The following is a 17,847-nucleotide window of genomic DNA, read 5'->3' as shown; positions in this document are numbered from 1 at the left end:
TGTAGCCCATACGCCTCAAGGTTGTGCGTGTTGTGGCTTCACAAATGCTTTGCTGCATACCTTGGTTGTAACGAGTTGTTATTTCTGGTTTTTTTATGAAAACCAGCCATTTTGTTGAATGTTTTGCCACTCAACAGGGCGAGCTCCGGCATGTCACATGGAAAAGTAATGTCAATGCATACCCTCTATAACAAACCTGCAAATGTCGCGACCGTCCAATCAGAATCAAGCATTTCAAATAAGTCCTATTAAATATTCTGTTTCATTTGGACACGTGTCAAACATCTCATCCCCGTATACGAGGATACGACTGAATGTTTTTGTGATCTAAGAAGGATTCATCTTTTCAAACCTGATCTAGAAGTGTGACCGAAGACTGTAAAATCTGCTGCCATTTATTCATCTGAGCCTGGTGAAACTGCCTCTGGAGCTGAAGGACCTGCGCCCACTCTCCTGCCGACTGAGGCAGAGGGCTGGGGACAGAAATATCACACGAGTATAAATCATGCCTGCATGACCATTAAGGCAATCGTATGACAACATCGGCTTTAACATACCTGTCGGTTAAAGAGTACGAGTGCCAGGTCTCCAGCGTGTGTGCGGCCCGCTCCAGTGCCCAGAGTTTGTAAAACAACATCATGTTCAACGCCACCAGAACCACCAAACTGGAGATGTAACAGAGGAGAGGTGTAAATATAGTCATCTGTGCTAGATTGTGTAATAAGTGCTGTGTTTGACAAAATCGTGTGTTATCACAGAGATAAAGGCTGTACCTGACACAGATCCTATATGCAGGAGGAAGCAAGAAAAAAGATGACCGAAAAAAGCAGGAGGATATTAGTAAGCAGAAGAAGAGACACAGACACTACTTAGTCAAGCCTTTACTGAAAGTGTGACAGTAGCTGCGTTTAAATCAGTGGCGACCGTTGACTTCTTTTTTTGAGGGCGCATGATGTGAAGTTCGTCACAACATGTATGTAAGCACGTCATGTGTGTGGTTCGTAATTTCAAAATGTGTGTTTGGCGCGTCGAGTGAACCTATGCATCACGTGTCTTGTCAAAATAAGTGCAAGCTGCAGACGCGTCTAAAGGGTTTATGATAAAAGAGACGCTCGCGTTTGCCAGATACTCGCATAATCTCATGCGTAATCACAGTTTGCTGTTAAGAGAGTTTCTTGCGTGTATTTTGTGAATGTGAGCGTCTCTTTTATCATAAACGGTTTTGACGCGTGTGCAGCAGGCCCTTATTTTGACAAAACACGTGATGCACATGGTTCACATGACACAACAAACACATATTTTGAAAACACGAGCAACACACATGACACTCCGAGCACATATTTTGAATTTGCGCCCCATAACAGATTTGCGCAAAACGTAACAGATATTTTCTAAAATATCAATTAAAACGTTTGTGAAATGACAGCGTTTGTACTAACCGATGATATGCGATTTAAACGTAGTTTTTCCTCATGCAATAGGTCATTTCAAACATCATTTTGATGGAAGTTCGTTATTTTAAGCCATTATTTTAAATTGAAAGAGACTTAGGAGTGTTTTCCAAAGATTAATGCCAAGAAAACCTTATACTTGGGAGTGGCAACGTATGATGCCACTTCGACACAGGATTCCATGTGTTTGACGAGTGTTGCTTTTTTAATGCACGTTATAAACGACTCCGACTCATAAATAAGGACTTTTTACTGACCAAAACGCCATAGTACACACACAATCTGTGCATGAAACACAGAATCAATTCAGAATTGATTTCAAAGGCATTTTTAATGGGATACGCAATTAATCGTTGCAACCCTAATCATAACGTGCTGTCCAACAAGATTCCCATGACTGTATATTCTACTATAGTGGGAAAGATTTGCATGAACTCTTTCACCGCCATTGACAAGTTAATTCATCAATTAAGAGAAAACGCTTCCCTGCCAATGACGAGTTTTTCCGGCATTCCGTATATATCCGCTATTATCCACCAGGTGGTGCTCTTACACAACTTCAAAAAAAGTATCGCCTTAGGACAAACAGCTCAAACTCCTCGTATGTTTTGATCATGGCTCTGAATATGATCTCTATCAGAAGTCTTTCACAAAAACGCAATTATCTCAGCTTTTTACTCAAAATGTTGTGTTTTTCAAAAAACCAACCCATATTTGAGAGGTGATAAAAGAGAAAAAAATCAAGGTAGGATGAAACTTTTTGTTTTTTGTTTGAAAGCAGTGGGTATGTTCTTTCATTTGATGTTTACATATTTAAAGAAGAACATTTTCTGCTCACAACCTTTTTTAAAGACGCTGGCAAGGAAAGAGTTAAAGAATGAAATAAGAGCTGAACAAAATGTTCACGTAAACACCACAGAACAGCTGTACAAGCTGTTCATAAATTCGTTAACCTGCGGTTATCAGCAGTTCACATCAGTGCTGACATTACAAACACACTCGATAAATGTTTCCACTGCACAAACTTTCCCAAAATGAGGGCACTCACATGAAGCTCATGATGAGCAGTATGGTGGAGATGCTGTTGTTGTTGTTGGTTCCACGCCACCTTTCTCCCATCTTGCCGTACTGGGCACCTGAAGAAGAGGAAAATAACTCGTTAGATCTATAACAGCAATTCCACATTCCACCACCAGATGTCAGCGCTCTCCACATGGACACCCAACCCTATATTGTTATTCCTGTGATACTCACTGGCTTCTCTTCTTTCTCGCTCATCTACGATTCCTCTATCGCCTCGCTCGCCATCATCTGCTCCCTCCCGCTCTCGATCTCCTGCACGGCGGGGATTGCGTTTGCGTCTGCGCAAGCCAGGAGGCGTCTTGGTAGAGCCTGCGGAAGCCACGTCCCCCGTGCTAATCACGGAAACCTCCGTCTGCAACAGCGTCTCCAATTTACACACCTCCATCTCTGATCAGGACACAGAAATAACTTTTAAGCGTCAGAGTAGCACTAAACACATTAACTTTGATGCAGGATGGCTACTTACCCATGTGCCTGTAATACTCTTCTATACCGCTCCAAGTGTTTTTCTCGATCAGAGCCTTCACGAGACTCCACGGCTGCTTCCTGTAGCAGATATCGGACGAGACCCTGCAGATTCACACACAATGGGTTGCTCAGCAATGTTTGCGTTTGAAGCGCAACAATGCGAGCGTAACAATGGCCGGGATGTATTACCTGAGCCGGCTCTTGTGCTTGTTGATGGAGGTGAGGCAGTATCTGTGTACAGTGTAGAAATAATCCTGGTAGGGGATGCCTGAGGTTATGACCTCCGAGTCCACCACGTAACACTCCCCTCGTGTGCTGCTCTTGTGAAGAGTCTGCACAACACAATACAACAAACACGGTCAGTGTTGAGAAGCTAGGGTGACACTTTCATTGGGAATCCCATGATAATTTAGTCAGGTAAAAATATATTTCTTCAATTTTGCAAATGCTTTATTTAAAACAACATTTTTATGAAATGCATTTGAAGTGTATAAAATAAATTACTTTTATCTTTATAAGCAAAGATTTTTCAAGTTTTTTTTTTAAAGTACTGATGATACAATAGAGAGGGACCACTTGTTATTTGTTTGTAAAGAGCAGAGAAAGAAAAAGGGCAATGTAGACCCACCTGTGTTTCCACCACAGGAGCAGTTTTGGGTCCCAGTGGGTTGTTGATGGCGATGGTGTAACTCAAAACTCTACTGCTGCACGCAGTGCTGCTGTCGTGCTGCCACCCGTGCACAGAGAGATCTGAACAATGACACGAGAGAGAGAGAGAGAGAGAGAGAGAGAGAGAGAGAGAGAGAGAGAGAGAGAGAGAGAGAGAGAGAGAGAGAGAGAGAGAGAGAGAGAGAGAGAGAGAGAGAGAGAGAGAGAGAGAGAGAGAGAGAGAGAGAGAGAGAGAGAGAGAGTTAATTCCACCTTAAATGCTCGTTACTATTGTTATTTTAGTTTGTATTATGCTTTGTGACACAGTCATGCCAATAAAATTCCTTTACAGTTGAAAATTGAAAGAGAGAGAGAAAGAGCGAGTGAGTAAGTGTGTGTATGAGTGAGAGAGTGAAAGTGAAAGTAGGCATTTCTCAATATGCATTCTTGTCCGTACTTGTGTTCTTCACTTCATCAGTCGCGGCCCAAGTACGGTTTCAATTCCAAGTTCGCATCAAGCCAAGTTCACATAAATCCCCGGATGTGTTCTTGATCCGCCCATTTTACCGAGGATGCATCAGGAGGTGACTTGTGCGAACTTATGACAGCCTAGTTTCCCAAAATGCTTTTTACGTCACCGGCAATAAAGAAATAATGTTTTAAGTAGTGCTGCCTCACGATTAATCACGAGTAATTGTTTACAGAATAAAAGTTTTTGTGTACATAATATATGTGTGTGTACTGTGTATAATACTTATGTATATATATAAATGTATAATTTTAAGAAAAAAAATGATATAATATAAATGATATGTAAGGGATAATGTAGAGGCAGCCGGTAGTTATTGGGAAATAAGCCCCGACAGTGTGATCAGGACCCGACGCGAAGCGGAGCATAAAATGATCGTAATACCATATTAAGATCCTCTGCTTCATACCTGTCTGTCTCCATTTATTTTCTCTTTTAGCCGGTCTTGGAGAAGTTTTAATGCCCATTCTGTATTTTTTTGTGTGTTGGCTTCGTAGCTGTCATGCTCTATTTTGTCAAGTTCAGTCTCAGTAAGCTCTCTGTGTCTTGTCGTGGTTGTCGAGTGTTTGTCACAAGATGGCGCCAAACAGACAGTAATCTTTATTGATCTTTATTGGCGCGGAGCGATTTTACTCGTGCAAGTAGTCCGGCTATGCGTTATTATTTTGGAGCGGTTATTATTTGAAAAGAACGAACCTGCAAATGTCTCAACTGACCAATCAGAATCAAGCATTCCAGAGAGCCGTGTAATAAATAAATATAAACATGTATTAACACATGCAAACGTTTCTTAATTATATACATGTGTGTGTGTGTATTTATACATAATTATTATACACAATACTCACACATATATTATGTAAACAAAAACTTTTATTCTGCAAATGATTAGTTGCGACTAATCATGGGGCAGCACTAGTTTTAAAAGCCTTTTAGTTGAGAATATAGATGAATAAACTTCATATGTGGTCAGTTAGTAAAGATAGCACCTCTATTAAAATTTTTGGATTTGCGAGTTTCGGGGAATACACCGACGAGGGCAGCCTCATCTCGGCAAGTCCTTCTGAAATTTGCCGCAATTTCAGTGCAGCTACTCTGCCCTCCGGTGTCTGATGGTCAAACATAAAATATTCCCTTTGGATATATATAAATTTTTTTGTCTTATCAATTTATTTCTCATTATTATTTATATGTTATTTGTTATTATCCTTTTAACTGATGCTAAAGGTAGTTTTATAACTTAAATCACATATATTATCAATATAAGCTTAACATTGTAATAAATTACTGCACTTTCCTTTAACTGGATGTTTTTCTTTTGTAATAAATACATTAAAGCTAATCAGGGTATTCACGTTTTGCCTTAACCACAAATTTCATATTTTTAAACAAAAACATGCAGGGTTTTTGCATTTGATATATTTCATTAAAAATACATTAAAGTCGCAATGAAAAGTCAAATAAAAAAAACTGTAATTTGTTTTGTAATATTGTGGTAATTTTTACAAATGATTTATCTGTGAGCTTCATTAATTTTTAAAAATTCATGTGCCCTCATAATCTTTAATCAAAAATGCAAATCTCCTCCCCTCCTAAAAATGATCTCTCTTTACTTCCGGTCATATATGGCAGGTGGGCGGGGTCTGGGAGAATATCGCTGCGATTAGCAATTAGCAACACGACCCAACTTCAAATGATCCAATCAGATCTCGATGGACAAATTCAAATCCAGCCCTGCCTTATTTCATTTCAGAGGCCGGTTTTCGATAGATAGACAGACAGACAGACAGACAGACAGACAGACAGACAGACAGACAGACAGACAGACAGACAGACAGATAGATAGTCCACTGCTTGTGCTGTAAGTTAACATGCTGCACAGTGTTTGGTATGTGTATATGTAAGAGCTTTCTCTGATATTTTCAGCGCAATTGATAAAAATAAGATCATGTAACTTTCACACGCTCGCAAAATGAAACTAATGAAAGATGTTGAAAGCCTAAAGATAGCACTGTACACTGTGTGTTCACTCTATAAGTCAGAAACGATGTAAAACATTGTGCTCAGTACATTACATTAGATCAAGCGGTGAAGAGTAGGCGGTCTCATGTGGCTGTTTGACAAAACAAAACACCACAAAAGCAATCCGGTCGAAAGGGTTTTCGACTACCTTTGAATCTGGTCGAAAGTGGTTGAGCTCAAAACGTTTTAAACTCCGTTTACACCTGCCTTTAGTGTCGTCCACTTGTGATCCAATCGACGAAAACACATCTTAATACCAAGTGTAAACAAGTGTACCCCAGAGGTAGATAGACAGATAGACAGACATGCAAACAGGGATTCATGGATGGACGGACAGAGATAGACAGATGGATGGAGGAATAGACATATAAATATATATAGATGTTTCTTCAGGCTTTACTACAATGCTTCCCCCTAAACAAGAAGGGGCAATTTTTAAAGCTATGTGTTACCAAATGTTTTATTTATTTGAATCTTTGGCAGCCTGGGTTACACATACTCCTGGTTGGAATCACTGGTCTAGGTTACAAAATCCATTAAAACCATTAGCCTCACAAAGTGCCTCTAAAGAACAAACAGCAAAAAGAGGAAGAGACAGAAGGTAGGGAGTGTTAAAAGAGGGTACGTGGAATCTGGAAGCTGCAGAAGGCAATAAGACCAAAGCAAAAAGCAGCCATGCATGAAACAGTCAGCAACACAATCAGAGATCACTGGTGCACCACCAGCGCTAAATTTGCTGATGTTTTTCTTTTAAATCTAGAAAGATGCAAGCATTGATTACAACTAGCAAGAGCTGAGATCTCTGCTTACCGGTGAAGTGGCGCTGAGAGAAGAGGTGCTGAATAAAGTGAGTGTCTGAGAAGAGAAGATCATGGAGCTTGTCCACGTTCATCCGAACAACTGTGTTGATGTGCAATCGACCGTTGAGGTCAGCACAGAAGGACTCCACCTCACCTGTGGAGAATTCAGAAAAAGTTTACTGATGGAAATTAGTTTAATGATGGAATAAGGAGGAAAACTGGAATAATAAGCTCGTATCACACCCATAAAAAGCATAGCTCCAATAAATCTTCCTACTTCTGTTATCTATTAATATGAGGTTTTAACCAGATGTGATCAAAGTCCCTTAAAGGGCTGGTTCAACGGTATTTCATGCATTCTGACTTATTACCACAGTTAAAGAGTTGTTTCCTCATGCTAAACGTAGGGCAAAATGTCAAAAAAAAAAAAAAAAGAGTTGAGCGTGTTACAGAGTATTTCCGTGCCAAATGCACTTTGCCAGGGTTCGTACAAGTTACGAAAATTTTTTTCGATTACGGGTCCAGCTGACGTTTCAGAGGTTTCTATACGTATCACTTCTTTTTATGGGCACTTCCCCCGGGAAAACCCGCCCACCCATCAATCAGCAGGAGACGCTAGAACTTACAAACATCACATCACACGACACAGCTTTGTTTAATTTCAAAACTCAACATCTATCTCGTATCTAGCATTTGATCTAGCATCTAGATGCACTTTTCTCCTTTTGTTTTGTTGTTGTGGTTGGCAGCGGGTGCTTCCGTGACGTGATGCCAAAGGTTTGGGGATATCAAGTTACGTTGCGCAAGTTACTTTGGGGAAGTTACGTTGCCACGTAGGCCTATGTAATTTAACCTCATCAAAGAACGTAATAAAACATACACATATATTCCCAAATATTTTATATATACACGTTACAGGGAATTAGACGCAACATACATGTTTTTTATTTTGTTTTTAATGACCCGCCCCAACCCGCATTAAAGTTACAATTTCTTTACCCGACCAACCCGATCCGTGGGTTACCCGCGGGTTACGAGGCGACCCGCGCATCACTATTGCGTAATGCCATGGAAAGGTCACGTGTTACATATATGAAACGCACATTTGCGGACCATTTTGAACAATACCCTAACATAAAGACATTAATTAGTATCATTCCACATTACAACGTCGGAACGGTCCTCTTTCTCTTAACACTGGGGCGTAGTTTCGATACATCATCCGTGACCTCTTGACGTGATGACTTATTACATGAGGTCACGCTGGCTCGTCACACGGCCGGAGGATGACAATCGTTTCGCTGGATAGGATTCTTATGCCTCGTTTGAAATTGTTTAGGGCAGTGGTTCTCAAACTGGAGGCCGGGGCCCCCAGGGGGGCTGCGAGATGGTGCCAGGGGGGCCCCAGTTTTATGACATTTTATAAAATAAATAAATTTATCATGAATTCTGTGCAATTAAACCTTAAAAAATAAGACTACTAACCAACAGCACTACTTCATATCATTTAATATGTTTTGTTTAATCAAAAGTTGAGTTTTAAAACAGTTTCTTGTCATAAATTTTCTTTGGGGGGGGCCGCGAAGGAATGCACCGTACACAAGGGGGGCCGCATGCTGAAAAAGTTTGAGAACCACTGGATTTTTTTTTTTTTAAATTGACTCATCCTTTAAGGAAAGTCATTGGACTTTACTTTGCCACCATGTTTGCAACACAATATTAGTCATACAAGGCCGAGTCCTGTTAAAGATATATTCAATTTTTTTAAAAGAAAAATCCAGATAATTTACTCACCACCATGTCATCCAAAATGTTGATGTCTTTCTTTGTTCAGTCGAGAAGAAATTATGTTTTTTGAGGAAAACATTGCAGGATTTTTCTCATTTTAATGGACTTTAATAGAGCCCAACATTTAATACTTAACACTTAACAGTTTTTTTTCAACCGAGTTTCAAAGGACTATAAACGATCCCAAACGAGGCATAAGGGTCTTATCTAGCAAAACGAAAAATATGCACTTTTAAACCACAACTTCTCGTCTAGATCCGGTCGTGATGCGCTAGCGTGACCCCACGCAATACGTCATGACGTCAAGAGGTCACAGAGGACGAACGCGAAACTCCGCCCCAGTGTTTACAAGTGTGTTGAAAGAGGACCACTCATACGTTGTTGTATGTGGAATGATACTAATTAATGTCTTTGTGTCAGTTTATTGTTTACAATGGTCCGCAAATGTGCGTTTTATATATGTAACACGTGACCTCCCTAAGTCACTACGCATTTACGTTAGGTCGCGCTGGACCAGATCTAGACGAGAAGTTGTGCTTTAAAAGTGTATATTTGTTATTTTTATTGTCAAAAATGACAATCGTTTTGCTAGATAAGACCCTTAAGCCGCCTTTCCACTGCACACGGCAAACGACGGCCGATAAGCCGGAAGTCATTCATTTCCTATGGAGAGTCGCAAAGCGGATGCGTGAGGTGCCGACCATCTGCGGATGCGTAAATATCGGATCCGTTTTGACGGTTGGATGCGTTAAAAAATTTGAACTTGTGCGACTAAACCGCATGCGATATGCCGACTGGAAGTTATGTTTTTCATTGTATTCCAATCATAAACTGTGTGTGAGGTGAAAATGATTAATCCTTTTGGTTTAACTTTATTAGTTACACTTGAATACTTAAAAAAACACTATTGATTACTGATAATAAATACATTATTAATTTAATTTGTGTATGTAATTATTTTAATCTTGTCTTTATATGTTCTCTCAAAAAATATTGGCAATCTTTGTCATATATGCATAGCTGTTTATTGTTTCATTTATTTGCATTCATTTATTTATTCCACCATGGTAAACATATTAGAATGAAGCCTCTTGCGCTGGAATGAGCTTCCCTCCCATATACGATTAAACTGAAACTTCATTACGACTGCCACTAGGGGGAGAACTCCGACTGTCGTTTCCGTATGTCGTGTGCAGTGGAAAGGCGGCTTTATGCCTCGTTTCTAGTCCTTTGAAACTCCATTGAAAAAAACTGTTAAGTGTTAAGTATTAAATGTTGGGCTCTATTAAAGTCCATTAAAATGAGAAAAATCCTGGAATGTTTTCCTCAAAAAACATAATTTCTTCTCGACTGAACAAAGAAAGACATCAACATTTTGGATGACATGGTGGTGAGTAAATTATCTGGATTTTTCTTTTAAGAAAATGGAATATTCCTTTAAGTTGAATAGGGGAAGAAAATGGATATCTTGCTTACTAAAGTCACAATATAACAACATTTTTTTGACTAACAATTGAACATAACATAAGTTTGTTTCTCTAGCTATTGCGCATACGCAACGACATTCAGTACAAAGCCCCTCCCTCTTAGAATCATCGGTCTTTAATGACGCAATAACGTCTGAAAATATTCACATGCAAGTCCAATGCGACCGCCCTTGAGTGAAACCCATTAAGCAGTGCATTCTTCTAACAGCCGCTGATGACATCACATTTGTTTTAATATCAGATAAATATGTGACTGTACGCTGTTGGTGGCGGTATTTCCCATCATAAATATGTGACAGCTCAAGTGGTTTATATACAGCTATGTGGTACAGGAGATCCAGTGGGAATTTACTGAGTGCAGGGTTACAAAAATAGACACAAAGTAACCAACAAAATGTCCTGTTGCCTAGTAACACTTTCTAAGAATCTGCTGTCCCAGCTTGATCTGAGAAACAGCTGGTGGATTAGGACATGGGGTAATAGTTTGAGACCATACGTTCAGGGTTCATTCTGAGAAACAGAAGGCAGACGTACACTCACTTTCCTCCTGGGTGTCAGATGAATTGCTCATGTCTGTCGGGAGATCCTCATCGTTGGTCATATCCAGTGAGGACAGGTTTCCCAGGGTGTGTGGAATAACAGGAGGGGTCTGAAGTGCTTGACTGGTCGATTCTGACTGGCTGTCTCCGTTCTCCTCAAATACCTATAGAGATAAGAAGAAATGCTCATTTGCAAACTCAAAGATGCTTTAAGTCTTTCCCCGACAGCATTTCTAAAACATTTGCCAGCGACAGCATTTTTCGCAAAAGTTTTATGCCTTTTTTGTCTTTAAACATATAAACATACAATACATCAAATGAAAGAACAGAACCTCTGCTTTCAAACAAAAAAGTTTCATCCTATCTTCATTTGTTCTCTTCATCACCTCTCAAACATGGGTAGGGTTCTTTAAAAATACCAAAATTTTTGCAAAAAGCTTAGATAATTGCATTTTTGTTAAAGGGCTTTTATAAGAGATCAAATTCAGAGCGATAATGAAAACATACATTGAGTTTTTACTAGGGATGCCCAAAATAAAAATTCTTGGCCGAAACCGAAATACCGAAAAAAATTATTATGCCAATTATTAGTACCATTCTATTTATGGCTATCACTTTACTAGGGGTGTGACAGATCATAAAACTCACGGTTCGGATCACATTACAGTTTTTGAGGCACGAATCAGATTTTTTTTCGGATCAGCAAAGAAGGGGTGGGAAAAATCTAATAGCAAATTCCAAACATTTATAAAAAAAAACAAAGTTGCACATTAAGTTAGGTCTGAAATTAGCATTAGGTACAGAAATCAAATTAAATGAATCATAACACTGTATTGATTGTATAAATTAAATATAATTATTATTTTTTAGAGCTACAGAAGTGATTTTCTATTTGTCTTTTGTTGTTTGATTAACATTAATGACACTGATTTAAGTAGGTTAATTGAGGTTACTGTCTCTTTAAGACCAAAGGTTTCTGACTGTAATCTGTACATACACCTAAGACACAAACAAATGTTTTTATTAGAAAATAATACTGTGGAGATCATTTTGTTTGTATGTGCCCTGTCAAGAACAGAAAGATTTTATGTTTGCTTGCTTTTTGAAACGCGTCTCTCTGTGTATGCACTACTGAGTGCACTTACACGCGCGCAAGCACACACAGATGGAGGGCAAATTACAAATGGCGCAGCATAAACAGTTGCTCCACATAAAAAAGTTATGTTGTTTTTTATTGCTTTATTCGCCAAATGAATGTATCTTTGAAGGGCATAGTGATGATCACGTTTGACTGGATCTGGACCAGACACATTCAACCGCATGTGCGTCTGTGCATACAGAAAGCTGCTCACTTTAGTGCCTTTTTGTGGTTAAATATGTCCACACCGCAGACATGTTGCTTCAGACAAGCACGTGCAGGTTTCTGTTTGCGTCATCACAACATTTTCGCCGTATTGATAAAAGTCTTTCGGCCAAAAACCAAAAATGGTGGCCGAAAATTCGGTGCATCCCTAGTTTTTACTGTTTTTGGATCAGTGGATGCTTCAGTGTTTTATAAGTTGTGTAAGAGCACCACCTGGTGGATAAAAGCGGAAATATGGATTGCTGTAAAAACTGGCAGGGGCGCGTTTTCTCTTAATTGACAAAATAACTCTTTCCTCGCTGTTGACAAGTTAAGTACGACTGTTAATAGTTTTACACAAAACTTCTTTTTAAAGTAAAACCTATTTTCTATTCTGTTACAATTAAACCCTGAAATAAATGACCTGTCATCTCAATTATAAAGGGTGCATAGGCACAAAACGGGGCTGGAAACGTGCGTATGCAAAGTTTGTGACCTATAAAAAACTTGATAGGAGAATGGGCTTACAGGGTGGGATCTGAGGATGATTCATGTATGCACACTTGCAGGTGATCTGTGATTTATAAAGAGAACATTGCTTTGTTTTATAAGTCTTAATTTTTTTTGCGTATGCCATTTTTGGCATTTGTGCATACATAAACTTTAAGTAAAGATCCTACGCACAGTTTCATAAATGAGACCCCAGAAGTGTGAACATTAGATTTTTATGCTTGTTACAGTTTGGTTTGAGTTCAATTTAGTTTTTCAAATATATAAGAAAAATCTACACTTCTCCTGGAGTTCTGAAAAACACGTGTTTGTGTCAGGTGATCTGTTGGACACTCACGGCTGAGGGTGGTGATGGGCCAGACGGTGAGGAGTGCGTGATGGGGGGCAGTGAGCTTTGAGAATTGGGTGGACTGGGCTCAGGTTCGATGCTGACCCGGGCAGATGGAGACTCCACGGGCTGGCTAGACGAGGAAGAGGAGGATGGGGGTGAAGATCCTGAAGCGCAGGGAGGTATGGAGGCACATGAGGGGGGAGAGGAGCCTGCGAGAACTCCCGGCACTGAACCCAGATCCAGCAGGTCAGTGACGGAGACCGAATCCTCACTCGGCCTAGAGAAGAGAGAGACAGTCGGACATAAGCAGTGTTGCCAGAAGTGGATAAGGCAAAAGTTAAACCATATGAAGTCTGTTTCTGGTGCAAAGAAACTTTGCATAACATTAAGTGCACTTTTTGTGTAAAAATAAATGTGTACAAATGTGTTCTTGTAGCTCAATTGGTGGCAGAGTAAAGATTATGGGTCTGATCTCAGAAAAAACACATATGAATAAAAAAATACCAAGCGTCTGCCAAATGCATAAATGTAATGTAAATGTGACCTTTTGAATTAAAATAAATTGAAGATGCACATACACCGAATATACTTTGTTTGTTTGGTTTGTTCTTCAGTATATTTAATAAGTATCTGTGCTTTAAAGGAGTAGTCCACTTTATAGATGGGGCCCATTGACTTACCATAGTATTTTTTTTTCCTACTATGAAAAGTCAATGGACCCCATCTTTAAAGTGGACTACTCCTTTAAGTGTACTTACAGCAGGCCGTTCATATGTTCAGCAGTAGGGGAGACGTAGTCGTCATCTTCACTGGTTAGGCCCAGTTCAGTGCCATAACACTGGTGAACGATGTGCCACAGCTCCTTGGGAGACAAAGTCTGTGGAAGAGCAACAATAATTATGGTACTTATGTAAGTCTTAGTAATGGGCACCTAAAAACAGCTTCTACACTATTTCTGTAAGCCAATAGAGCCAATGACAGCTTTTTAGACTTTTGTAATCTAAATGCGGCCACATGGCATTCAGGAATACCATTTTTTGCTGGCAGAATCCATTACGCACGTATTTGTCAAGAGGTTTTTTTTAACCAGTTAAAGGAGGTTTACAGAATCTAGTAGGATACTGACTGAATGTTCAAGCCTTTTACCTTTATTGAGAAAGGACTGGTAGACATTTGTTAAATACCAATGACTAAACCGACATTTGTAAAAATAAGTTATTAAAGGGGTTATAGTGTGAAAATCTGACTTTTTCCATGTTTAAGTGCTATAATTGGGTCCCCGGTGCTTCTATCAATCTGGAAAATGTAAAAAATATTAACCCAGTAACTTTGTTTGGGTAAGCAATTTTCTGCAAGCCTGTGAAAAATTAGGTCGTTCAGATTTCGCCTGTTTTCTGAGGTAGGTAGCAAGGCGAATTACAATAATACCGCCCCTTTATCTGCACTATCCACCACGGCACTGCCATTTAGTGCAGAGAGAAAGAAAGAGAGAGAGCACAATTGAGTTTCAATTACAACAAACCACCATCATTGCGATCAGTGTTTGCATTTCATCCGCTCATTTGCATTTAAAAAGACACACCCCAAAATGGCACACTTTTGCTCAGTCTTGCAAAGTGGCAATTTTAACATGCTATAATCAATTATCTCTGGGGTATTTTGTGCTAAAATGTCACATACACACTCTGGGGACACCAAATATTTATTTAACATCTTAAAAAAAATCTCATAATATGAATTAAAATAAAGTCAAAAAACTAAAACTTATAGGGCCCTATTTTAACGATCTGAAACGCAAGTACGAAGCGCAATGCGCAAGTGACTTTGTGGGCGGATCTTGGGTGCTGTTGCTATTTTCCCGGCGGGAGAAATAACTCTTGCGCCAGGTGCAAATCAATAAGGGGTTGGTCTGAAGTAGGTTCATTATTCATAGGTGTGGTTTGGGCGTAACGTCAAATAAACCAATCAGAACGCTATCCAACATTCCCTTTAAACGCAAGGGCGCAAGTTCCATGGCGGGTTGCTATTATTATGACCGATTTACCAGGCGTACGCCAGGAGCGGTTCACAGCCGAGGAGACCGACGTTCTTGTAAGAGCAGTCAAAGACAGAGATATGTATGGGGATAGGAGAAACCCGCCCAAATCAGCGTCGGTTAAACAGGCGTGGGAGGAAATAGCCACAATTGTCTCATCAGCTGGCATCCCCATCGTTGCGCCAAGCGCTACAATGATGTCAGGAGACCGGGGAAACCCAAGCTTGCCAGCATAAATCGGGCACGCCGTGTAACTGGAGGTGGATCTGCCTCTACACAGTACCTAACGCCAGCAGAGGACATCGCTGCGTCCACCCTCACCGCTGAAAGGGTTTGGGGGCTTTGAAATCGGACTCAAGAAACGCAAGCAGTCCAACCCCAAAGTACACTTACAAATCAAGTTCACATACATTAAGGTTTCTTATGAATTTTTATTTATTATCATTTACATAAAATAAACGTAATACAGCCACACAACAAACTTATGAAAATATTTTTATCGTTATTTGCATGAGAATTTTTTAACGCAGCCACACAATAAATAAAAACTATCACCACAATGCTCACCACAATGATTCTCCTTATCTCATGTGTTAATATTTTTTATTGTAACAATTTATGATTTGCAAAAATAACTGTTGCATCTGTGTAGATTAGATGCAATGTGTATGCGCGTTGTGCACGCTATACATTATGGTCAAGCATGCGCCCTTAAAATAGCATAATGAACAACGCGCAACGCACCACTGACTTAAGACTAGTTTTTTTTGGTCAGTGGCGCAATTGTTTTTTGAAACTGGAAAATAGCATCAGGGATGGTTTGCGCCGGAACACGCCTCCTTTTTTGCGCTGAACCGCCCAGGGAGCGCAAGTTCATTCCCTAGTTTGCCGACGTGCGTCTGTGGAGGGAAAAACCCGCTGTGCGCCGGTGCAAAATACGAATGATACATGCGTCACTGACAAAGTCAATTGCGCTGGGATCAAGATAGGGCCCTTAACCTTTTCATTAAAGTGAAATTACAGAACGTAAACATAAGAGTCTGATATAAAATAAACGCGCCTACTCTTCATTTATAGTATTAATAACAAAACTACCATAGGCTATAAAATGCATTTTGGTTGGACTACGTGTGACTAACTTGTGAAAAATATTTAATGATACACTGTACTTCGCCAAAGCGAGTATTCATTGCAAGACGTTCCTCTTTCAATTCTGTTTGGTGGTGGTTCAGACATGACATGCTTCCCTGATTTTAAAAAAAAATAACTAAAATAATTCCATCACCACAACAGTAGCTTGTTCATATTCTAACTGTCTTGCATATTAACAGTCAAGCTAGCTGTATCCATGCATTGCAAAGCATCTGTAGTCGCCATCTGCATATCTTGCAGCCAAAGCAATGTTGGTCAATTCCCAAAATCACAAATATACAGCATTGATGCTGACAGGAGACTTCACATGGTTATTTGTTTCACAGATATCAAATAGGACCTGCCAAAAGCCATAACCAAAGACTGACTACAAAGGAGATTCTCACCTTGTCCATCAAAGCGTTCTGCCACAATCTGAAGATCATCATGTAGCTCCGATCTCTGGCCCCAAATGATGTGAAAAAGTGCTGACAAATAATAACAGAAAGATTTTAATCTGAGTATTTATTAGCCAGGTTTTTCAAAATGCATCCGACAGAATAAAACAATTCATGGTAATTTTAGAAAAGATGCTCGGTGTGTTTTAAGATGGTACCTTTTCGTGTTCAGTGCTAATCTGGATGGCGTTTGGGATGAGCTTTGCCGTCTTCTCCTTGGTAAGACTTGTCACATCTTTCAGCAGTATGGTTATCTTTTTATGAAGAGAGTTTTTTTGCATTAGATATTGTTAACCTTTCCAAATTGTTCATACTGTTCAAGCGTCTAGTTTTAAGCAATAGTTCCCCAAATATGGATTCTTTTTTATATGCACTATCCCATTAATAAATCATTTGCACACAGGTTTTGAGATTTCACACTTTGTATGTGTAATGGGTTAACATTTTGATTTGCATATTTATGAAGTTAATAACATTTATTGGACTGGCAGAGCAAGCGACAACAACGCAGCCTGTTTTAATAACAGCTTGTCCATCTGTTGTAATGTTGCTACATAAATCCTTGTGGGTTATCTTACATCTTCTGACAGTAATATACAGTCTCTTTACTTCTCTAATTCATGTTTTTTCTAAAAGAACTTGGAATTTTCATTTTGAACGAAATATGGCCTGTGAACATTTTAGGAGTTGTACAAAACCGAAATCTATACCACGCCATTAAAGCCCCTTTTGAATATAACACGTAAAACACTGCTTTACACAGAATTAAAGGAAAACGCCACTGTTTTTCTATATTTTACTAAGTTCTTACCTCAACGTAGACAAATTAATACATAGCCATCTTTTTTCAATGCGTGCACCTTTAAATCTTTGTACAGCCTTGTGAATGTGTTAGCATTTAGCCTAGCCCCATTCATTCCTATGGCTCCAAACAGGGATGAATTTAGAAGCCACCAATCACTTCCATGTTTGAGTAGTTACACAAGTAAGTATGGTGGCACAAAATAAAACTTTTGTTTACAGCCATAGGAATGAATTGAGCTAGGCTAAATGCTAACACATTAACAAAGCGTATTGAAAAAAGATAGGTATGTATTAATTCATCTAAGTTGAGGTAAGAACATTGTAAAATATTGAAAAACTGTGGTGTTTTCCTTTAAATGTGCCTTTAAAGTTATGCCAGTGTGAAAAGCTTCAACGGCTGTTAACAGCACAGCAAAATCGG

At 39.4% G+C, this 17,847-nt stretch overlaps 1 protein-coding gene across 4 annotated transcripts in view; it reads right to left on the bottom strand.

The window, feature by feature from the left end:
* Window positions 1-17,847, bottom strand: part of gramd1a (GRAM domain containing 1A) — a 33,598-nt gene that overhangs the window by 3,330 nt on the left and 12,421 nt on the right. For 3 of the 4 annotated variants that reach the window (XM_065298637.2, XM_065298634.2, XM_065298638.2), the window contains exons 6-18: window positions 16,781-16,876; window positions 16,572-16,652; window positions 13,757-13,875; window positions 13,005-13,275; window positions 10,811-10,979; window positions 7,012-7,155; window positions 3,631-3,752; window positions 3,192-3,334; window positions 3,001-3,104; window positions 2,706-2,921; window positions 2,500-2,587; window positions 558-665; window positions 353-473 (exon numbers count right to left, since the gene is read on the bottom strand). In XM_065298637.2, coding sequence (XP_065154709.1) covers window positions 353-473; window positions 558-665; window positions 2,500-2,587; window positions 2,706-2,921; window positions 3,001-3,104; window positions 3,192-3,334; window positions 3,631-3,752; window positions 7,012-7,155; window positions 10,811-10,979; window positions 13,005-13,275; window positions 13,757-13,875; window positions 16,572-16,652; window positions 16,781-16,876 — 1,782 coding nt within the window. The remainder of the gene's footprint in view (window positions 1-352; window positions 474-557; window positions 666-2,499; window positions 2,588-2,705; window positions 2,922-3,000; window positions 3,105-3,191; window positions 3,335-3,630; window positions 3,753-7,011; window positions 7,156-10,810; window positions 10,980-13,004; window positions 13,276-13,756; window positions 13,876-16,571; window positions 16,653-16,780; window positions 16,877-17,847) is intronic. The other variant, XM_065298635.2, reaches the window with a different exon arrangement.

This window comes from Paramisgurnus dabryanus, chromosome 13 (assembly GCF_030506205.2).
Source record: "Paramisgurnus dabryanus chromosome 13, PD_genome_1.1, whole genome shotgun sequence".
NCBI lineage: Eukaryota > Metazoa > Chordata > Actinopteri > Cypriniformes > Cobitidae > Paramisgurnus > Paramisgurnus dabryanus.
The sequence above is the reverse complement of the archived record's forward strand: the minus strand, read 5'-3'. Positions and strand labels throughout refer to the sequence as shown.